Source organism: Halyomorpha halys, unplaced genomic scaffold (genome assembly GCF_000696795.3).
Source record: "Halyomorpha halys isolate HHAL.00 unplaced genomic scaffold, Hhal_1.1 Scaffold316.1, whole genome shotgun sequence".
Classification (NCBI taxonomy): Eukaryota; Metazoa; Arthropoda; class Insecta; order Hemiptera; family Pentatomidae; genus Halyomorpha; species Halyomorpha halys.
In genome coordinates this window covers 326,859-336,542 of record NW_027107962.1, presented here as the reverse complement: position 1 = coordinate 336,542, position 9,684 = coordinate 326,859, and the positions used below count along the sequence as shown (strand labels likewise).

The 9,684-nt window shown below is 32.7% G+C and overlaps 1 protein-coding gene across 1 annotated transcript in view; it reads left to right on the top strand.

Moving 5' to 3' along the window:
* The first annotated feature begins 5,809 nt into the window (after positions 1-5,809).
* LOC106681182 (putative fatty acyl-CoA reductase CG8303) overlaps positions 5,810-9,684 on the top strand; it is a 118,873-nt gene continuing 114,998 nt past the window's right edge. The window contains exon 1 of the mRNA XM_067046317.1: positions 5,810-6,158. Within this exon, the coding sequence (XP_066902418.1) occupies positions 5,970-6,158 (189 nt within the window). The 5' untranslated portion in view covers positions 5,810-5,969. The remainder of the gene's footprint in view (positions 6,159-9,684) is intronic.

Sequence of the window (9,684 nt, the reverse complement as noted above, 5' to 3'; positions counted from 1 at the left end):
ATATATATTTTTTTTTAGGAACCCACTTCCAAATTTTATGTATATGTGAGGAATAGAAATAAAAAAATATTATATTGTTGATCAAGCTTTATAATGCGATAGTAGTATTTTATAAGCAAAGTAACATGATGAAGGAATTATTTGAATGATAACCAACTACAATATTTTGGTTGAAGGGGTTTTAGCTGAGTAGTTTATCCATCCCATGAGTATATCAGCCCTATCCTCTATTTCTTGGGCACTTACTCCGCTGAACCTGTCAATGTTTCTGGTATCAATATTGTTTAAGGATCATAAACTCCATGATCATAGTCCAAATCAAATTAAAGCACTTCCATCATGTGTTTACTATCTATACTATTTATTTATCCACCATTTGGGGAATGTGTCAGTCAGACATATAAGGCTACCCTATCAGTGAAGTTAATTTTTTCATCGTTAATAAGCATTTTGGTATGATTGAGTAGAGTAAGACTTTTCATGGATAAAACAGAGAGATAAAAGGGAAGAAAATGGAACTAGCCTATTTATTGTGTCAATGAAGTAAATGGAAGAGGACAATTCTCCTTGGTCATTTCACTAAATATATCGGCCCCGACGAAGCTAAGAGGTAAATTAATTATCTTCTTGTATGAGGAATAATTAAATTGAAATTGATTACGTATTATGGAGGTATGAAAGATAATTGAGAATTCTGAACAATGGACAGTTCATAGGGTAAATATGAAAGAGCTAACAAACATCATATAATCCAACCATTTATTTAGCCCTTATTTGCTTGCAGTAATATGCTTAAACGGCGTATTTAGTTTCACATTAAATTACCAAACCCATCAAACAAATAGCGTCCCTGTCGGGGATAAAGGTTACATTACGAAATAATTAACTTCTTGTATGAGGAGAATGAGGAAGGTTTAGAGAGGTATGAAAGACATTTAAGAGAGTTATCCTTATAGGGTAATTATAGAAGAGCAAAAGAGCTAATTTACCTAAACAACACAGCCTATAAAGGTGCATTATTCAGTACAATATCAACAGGGTCCCTGCATTATTAAATTAGCAATGATAATCGTGTATTTACGGGATTGTTTCCTATCATCCCTCTCAACAATTTCCTAAACAGGGCTTAGTGATAAATTCATAATTGAAGGTAGCTCTATCCTAGGAATATTCGAAATTTGTGTACAGTAAATAGTAAGGTGGTCGCAAAAACGTTACAAATTCTATTAAGGCTCTTTTTGATGTTAATAAAAAATATCCAAGATGAAATAGTTTATAATGATTATTGTCCTAGGAACAGTAATTTTCATATTTGCCAAAATATATTCATAAATTATTTTTCCTCATTATTTTAAAATAAAAAATTGTTTTTGAAAAACTGTACCTATGAAAATATTGAACATGAAGAGTTCTATAAGGGTCGAAATATCAGAAAATTTATTCTAATTTGAAAAAAGGTTTACTGTTTATTGTACGCTGAGCAATTTTCAAGATATTGACTGTTAAATAAAAAATGAGCGAAAATGTTTGTTTGTTTTTGAATAAAATAAACCTCCATTGTTGTGACCTGGAATAATTCAAGAACAATTTTCGTTAATATTGTATGGTTTAAGAAAAAATGTGAATTATTTTTCAACAGAAAATGGGCATTAGCTGTTGAAAAAATATTGTATTTAAAAAAAAAAAAAACGTAATTCTAAAGAAATACACATAAAACAAAATAACGAAACTGGAAACTTTTACTTTTGATCAAAATAAGCTCATAAAAAAAAAAAAAATTGAAACTCTTCATTGTCAAGGTGTTTCTTGGTAAACACCAAATGCACTGCACTGCCATTCGACACATCAGTCACATAAAAATAGGTTTACTTTAAAATTTAAGATGATATGAATCTCAACCTGCATATTTGTTATATATAAGAATTTGTGCAATGTAATTCTTTAAATTTTACCAATTTATCTAGTTTAGCTGCAAGCAATTCTTTAGTTAGTTGTGTTATTGACTATAAACCTAAGAATATACCGCAGCCATTCTGTAAACCTTGCTAAATTAGGCCTGCGGATCACAGAGTGTGATAAAGTTATTACCATTGTCTTTTGAAAACAGTTTTGTATCAGAATCCATTGACAAAAAAATATTTTAGAATAATTTCTAAGCTAACATGCAATTTTACTGGACTACTCTGATTGGATCATAGGACCCCACTCACTGAGCGACCAGGGATCCTAAGACGTCCTAACAGAAATATGAATATGAGAACTTAAACAACATCCGTAAATTGTTATTCCCTTAATCAATATTATTGCAGTCCATAATGGAATAATATACTAACAACGTAAAATTTAAATAAATTAAAATTCTACACTTAGGACTTGTGACAGGCTAAAGTAAATGATAAAATTATCGGTAATATCACTAGAGTATAAAACCCAGTAACTTGCTTCAATTAATTATTATCGCCTGTGTTGATTTAGTATGAGTAAGTAATGACCTACACATGCAGTCATTACCCGTAACTAAATTTTGTATAACTAAACTTTGCAACTCTGCACTTTCGCATTAGCCATATATATTACTCAGATTTCTTATGATATTAAAACCTTTCAACGCAAATGTAAGTTCCGATAATTTTATCCTTTATGGCATATCATCATTTATTGTATCAACTGTCTAATGTTCAATTTTTTGTAGTTTTGTAATCATACTTCTTCTTAAAGACAGATATTATCACGAATTATATATATTATATAAGTGTATACGTATTGTAATCTTACAAAACGTTGTTATCGGACGCAATGTACTCATTTTCAGCATATTTTTAACAGTCCGAAATTTCCAAGTTGCTAATAATGTCATGGCCGTTTAATAATTTGTATTTTTAAACATTTGATGTTATAGTATTTTTTATTTACATTATGTATTAAAGAATCCGAAAGTAATGATTGCTAAAGTTATTACTTACTCAATTTTTTTTAAATATAAGGTCCAAGATACAATAATTTATTTAAAATATAAAATAACAATAGACAAGACGGTAGCAGCGTGGTAGCGCGCCAGTCTACCAATCCAAAGGTTGGGAGTTAAGCATATAATTACATAATACTCACTCACAGCCACCCTCCCCCCCGGGAATTTGTGAGGCCCGTTAGCCAATGGGTGGCACTCACAAAAATGGGCGTGTGAGTGACGAACCCACCCTATGAAAACCTCATCAAGAAACGCGCAAATGTATTTCCGTAGTACATCACGGGAAGCCTTGGACCTCCACGGTCTGTCGTGCCAGAAGAAGATGATACAATAACATTTATTCTTGGACAAGGTCTCTTTACATTAAAGGAATTTACAATTGAAAGAAATAAATCTAACCAGAAACTACAATAACAAAAATAACTTAATTTTGTATTTATTAGTAATTGTTGTTTTATTTATTCACTTTTCTTGCATTCAAATAATACTAACCCAAGTAGTTTATTATTCCAGAGCACTGTTAAACAGCTCATTTTTTTACTTTATTTTACTTTTGCAGGTTTTAGCCCTCAATGGGTTGCCTGGTTAAGTTAGAGCATCCCTCCACTTCTCTCCATCCCACCAGTCTTCCTCCTCAAATCCATCTCAGCCGCTTGTAGTTTGGAGTAGAGTTAAGTGTCCAGGTTTCTGCGGCGTTGTTAAGTGAGGGCTCGACAATACTTCTAAAATTATTGTTATGTTATGTATCTGTTGCTACTAAAAAACTACTGCGCCTTTTCACTGAACGTTGCTCTTCTTGGGTGCAAATAGAAAGCGGAGCAGCCATGATTAACAGCACGACAGCTATAGCGAAACTAACCTAGCAGCTTGGATCTTGCATAGACATAAAAACAAATAAACTAAGCGTCATCAACGCAAAACAGTGCTACCAACATAAACAAAAATATAAGTTAATAGTGGATAAATATTGACTTACCCTCGATGTATATACGTTCTATCTCTTATATATACAGAGGGTACAGGATAATTACAGGATAATCTACAGGATAAATCTATATTAAGGATAATTGCAAGAACTCTGAAGGATAAATAAGAAGAGGAGTTTGTTACCCCGGATCAATTGTTTGGCTTCACTGCAGCCAGATCTTGTACGGATAGCATATTTGTCCTAAGGGAGCTAATAGAAAAACGATTGATGAAAGGAAGAGCTGTACAAAGCTTTTATAGACCTAGATTAGGCTCATAGACAGTGCACCAAGGCATAAAATGTGGGAATTTTTTAAGAGTGCTGGAATCTCTTAGTATTGCCTTAATAAGTGCAGTGAGGAGTATATACACAGAAGACGAATACAGAGTGAAGCTTGGCTCTTACTTGTCTGAGGCTTTTTCTGCGTCCTCGGGATAAGCAAGGATGCAGTATGTCCCCAACCCTGTTTAAAATTTATTTACAACAGGCAATAAAGGAGAGGCGCGCCATGAGAAGGGGAAGGCATTGACATCAACGGATATATGCTGTTCTCCGCCAACGACCAAGCAGTGGTCACATAAAGCAGAAATGGCATGGAAAAAGCGCTGAAAACCCTGAAAAAAGAATTTAACCTGTGGGGTCTACAAATAAATTTTGATAAGACCTAGTACCAGCCAGTAAACTGCAAAGAGGCCACGGACCTTCAGATAAATGGAAGTGTTGTAAGACTCCTTCAAATACCTGGGGTCGACAATAGATGGAAACGGTGAATCGGAACCAGAGGTTAGCAGGAGAGCCTGTCTGGCAAAAAGGGTGACTAGAATATTGTACGCAGTCCTCTGGAATACGGTCAACTCAACAGACAACACAAGGGGCAGTTGTTGTTGTTCTAGGTAGATACAGGTTTACTCCCTTGATGAGGTGGTCCAGAACCTGGTTATGTTAGTGCTTGACAGAAGTCAGAAAAACGGTTAGTAATTATATAATTGGCGGTGGTCGCTTTGGAGCTGGCTTTTTAGTCTTGGCGACTTTTTCAGCTGGAGGGTTTTCCACGTCTTGTGAAGTTCGGAGACCATTAAATCTCATAGAAACGGGAATGGGAAGAAAAGGCACCTCTCTGGACCTTAATTCAGCCTTTTTAAAATGAAATGAAAAATTAATCTTTATTCTGGGTCACTTGGTCTCCTAAGAATAGCAATTATGAACAGTTTTAACAGCATTTGTCTGGCTACATTATCATACACGACAAGTTCACGGAAGTTTGATAGTCTGGGAGATATATAGTTGATGTTTGAATGAGGTTAAGGAGGAAGCCTTACGGATGGATATCGGTAAGGAATTCCAAAATGAGGTTTTTCGGACAGCATTAGATTTTTCAAAGGAGACAGTTCTTTAGGTTGGGAGATAGAGATCGGTAGGTTGGGATCTTATGTTTAATAGGCGTGGTTTACCATTACAGTGGGTTAGCTGTCATTTTAATAATGACCGTCCTCATGGGAGCTATTGACTACGACCATGGCCTCATCCTCAGTGGGCTTCTGGGCTGGATCACATTGGTAGGTTAATGAAGCTCCACACTTGCACCTTTTAGAGTCACCGTAATATTATGTATAATGGTCAAAATAAAAGTTTAACTATGCAAAAACATCGAATTCCAACTAGCACAATATTAAATTTACATAATTAAATAAAGTTAAGTGATTTATCACTGACAAATCACATTTTGTAGACACTTCATAATTAATAAATAAGTACCTGGTAAGAATATCCAAAACAATCCTCTAGACAAAGGAACTAGGAACAAAAGAGATCTTCAAGGACAAAGGCCTTTGTTCTTGAAAAATACGTTACAGTGACATCACAGATGAGAAAAGCTGAGCGTCTGCTAGACACAGGGACTGGCACTGAACTCTTGTAGAGACTACAGGGGGTGTGATTTATAAATAGTTATTTTGGAATGCCTGCTTGAAAGCGTATCGTAATTTTTGGGAAGGGGTTGAACACAAGCATACTTTGGGTAGAACTGTTATCGTGATGGGGCGGATCCAAGAATTCTACGCTTCTAAGACGGTTCTTGTGACAGGGGCCACAGGTTTCCTAGGAGGAATACTCCTAGAGAGGTTGTTATCTTCCTGTCCGGATCTGAAGGAGATATTCGTTGTTGCTAGGCCCAGGAAGGGGCAGTCTCCAGTCCAGAGGTTGCAGTTTCTGCTGTCCTTACCGGTGAGTTGAAATTTGCTGTAAAAAATAAACCTTAAACATTGTTTAACAATATTTCATTTATGGCTTTGAAAGAAAATATTTCAACCATTTTTATAAGTTGAGGAAAATAATAGTTTATATGAGCTGTTGAAAGCAAAATTGGTGCAAGTTATTATGTTCTTATTTCAATTAATTTTCCTTAAAAAACACCCAATTTATTCATTAACAGAGTAGGTTCACTTCAAATGAACTTAAATTGTTGGATATGCTTCTAATCGAAATGTTTTAACGTAGTTATTCCTTGACAAAAACTTGAATTTCCCCTAAACTGTTGTATCAAAATTCCAATTTAGACATACACCACTCTCTACGGCTTATATATTAGTTTAACATCTCAAAATATTTAATTAAAGATTATTTATTCACCTTTTATCAATATTTAAAAAAAATACTTTTATCTTAGTTCATTGGTTTCAGTAAGTATGAAGTTGATAAATTACTTATATTACGAAACAAGTTGCTGCGGTCCAGTGCATTATGCAAAAAGAAAATGATCTACGAATCTACGCAGACTACGTGTTAACATGGTTTAATTTTGTTTGATGAAGTAATCAATATATATATTGTTTTATTTGTGAATTTGGTACTGATAATTAGCTTTAAATCCACATGTCTCAGTTTAGACTCCACGTGACTTGATTGCTTTCTGCAGAATGTTGTTCAATTAACGTACAGAACTTCAACAAATTTCAATTGCCTCACTACAAATGATTCCAGAAAACTAAAAGTAATAATAATTCTGTTTCTCTCAGAAAAATAATAATTCGGGGTTCGAATCTGTTATGTAGATTATCTAAAATTTGAGATGAAGTAATCTTAATCTCTTCAAAGTGTGGACTATTGAATAACTGTCCTATCTCAACAAAATTTATATTAGTTATTCTCACTTTGTGAAATACTTAAAATACGAATTTTTATAGCAAAATAAAAATATATATTTTTTTTTCAACAATTTTCGCATTCCCGTTCTTTGAAAAAAAATATCAATAACTTTAACGCGAGCCACCCATCTATGTACTCAAGACTTGGACACTTGTGTAGGATGGTAAGTGAAAATGATGCGCACAATGCACAAACTTTTTAAATAAATATAAATGCGCTGACACTAATGTGGAACCAAGGTGGGCGTTCTGTTAACTTTTTTTATTTTTACCTGTTCATTAGACAATACTGAACTAAATGGGTGAAAATGATGAAATTAATATTATTAGTGTAAGGTACTTGTGTAGATAATAGACGACCATAAGGGCTCATGTGACATACATGAGAAATACTGGCCTGAGATAAGTAAATACTTTAGAAATCATAAGTGGCTAAAGAATACTTGTGTTTATCGAACGGTTCTCGCATAACTCAAGGTTCGGGAACCACTCACTGCAAAAGTCATTTAGATAATGAGAGTATATTCAAAATAAATTACGTCAAATATATATAAAAGAAATTTATAGACTGCATAGCCCTGTATAAGAGGGATAACATATAACATACTTGTTATATCCAAAATATATGGATATAGCTTTGTGTCTAGAATATGAAAAAAATTGTAGAACCTGGAATGGACAAAAGTGGATCTCAATTTTTAGCACTACTCGTTCAATTTTCTTAAAAAATATATTCATTTTCAGAAAAAAAATTCGAGATAGAAATAATCGATAAATTATTCCTTATTAAATAATGGCAAGAAATAAGAAACATGATAGCAATCTCTTTAAAATTTCTCTCTACTTATTCAGCTGTTTTTTATCAGAAAAAGACAATTATAGAAAGATATAATTGACTTATATACTTTATACATGTTTTATTAACGGAGAACTAATGCCATAACTAAAGGACTGTGTATTGAGCTATTTCTTGTCTATTGCGTTAGTTATGTTTTTTTATTATGTTCTGTTTTGTAAATGTTGACTATAAATTGAAATAGGATGGTTGGGCAATTAACTATTCATTAAATTAACATTAACAAATAGTGGTTATTATTTTTTTGTGCGTTTTAAAATAGAAAAAAATAAATAAAAACATTATTTTTTATTCAGTCCATGGTGGACAAAGTCGATACACTCTGTGAGGAACGGAGAAAACAAATAGAATACAATACATGTCTTATTAACGAAGGAATAATGCCATACCTAAAGATTGTATACTGTTCTATTTTCTTATGTTTCGTGTTAGTTATGTTTTTCTTATTTTGTTCTGTTTTGTAAATGTTGACAACAATTTGCAATTGAATATTGTGCAATAAATTCTTCTGTAAATTAACACTAAAAACAGTGGTTATTTTGTTTTACTTTTTTAAATAAAGAAGTGAAAAATAAATAACAAGACGATTTTTTGATTATGTATATAGTCGACAAAATTTATTCACCCTGTGAAATAAACATCAGAGAAAACTTAATAGTATCATTCTCCACGTATTTTACAGCTAGCGCACACTGTATGAATACCCTTATTATCAATAATTTACAAATATTTTTACAATTTTGTCAATACTGTAGCATTAATTTGGTTCAGAAAAGAAAAGATAGTAAAAAATCTCTCATTTGTAAAATCTGAGTTGGTTTCTCAACCACTCATTTATTTAATCACATATTAATATTGTGTTAATTAGTGGAATTGATATCATTTTTGTTCATTCAACATTTCACTAAATGTATTATATATAATTATTCTTGTCCTGTGACTGCCTGGAATGAATTGTTACCGGAAAGTCCAATTTTCAACCATTTGAAAAACAGCATTGCCTATGTATTTCGGCGTAAAATAACTACTTTTCCTTTTCCCGAAGAAAATAATGCTTAGCTGTGGGATTATACGATTATGAAGGTCGTTTCAAAAAGTCTCCTAATCTCGTTCGTCGGAATCTTGATGGAATGCAGTGTCGTCACCTCGCCACATCTAAGTGTAATACGAGACATTCTAGTGATAGAGTAGAGTTTTTGTTGTGGCGTGTCTTATTTATTTCACCATTGAATTACTGTTTTTATGGTTAATAATTCGTTTTTATGTTATTATTATGGATAGGATTTTATGTTTTCACATATTTTTACCTGACCGTGATATCTGCGATTCCTTACTAAATAAAGATGTTCTGGCCAAAAAAGAAGCCATTTTTATTTCACATATTTGGCCTTTTTTACATCTTTTTACATTCTGTTGTCAACCACATATTTTCTGAAATATTTGTTATTTTTATCATATTTTTAGGTATTTTGTCCTGAATCACATGTTTCCTCAAATTATTTGTTCAATTGTAAATACATTTTTCGCAGCAACAACGTAAAATTCAAGAGAACGCAAGAAACTTAAAAGTGAACTTTATCATAAATAGTGCGTACAAATTTTATATCTTCATCTTTGAACACAAATTAAAAGCAGTGATAATAATAAATTTTCACACAGTATTACATCGAGAATTTCTCAGAATCAATTAAAAAGAGCAAGGGTCTTATTCCTTATTATAACAAATGATGACACAGCCGCCCAGGTGATG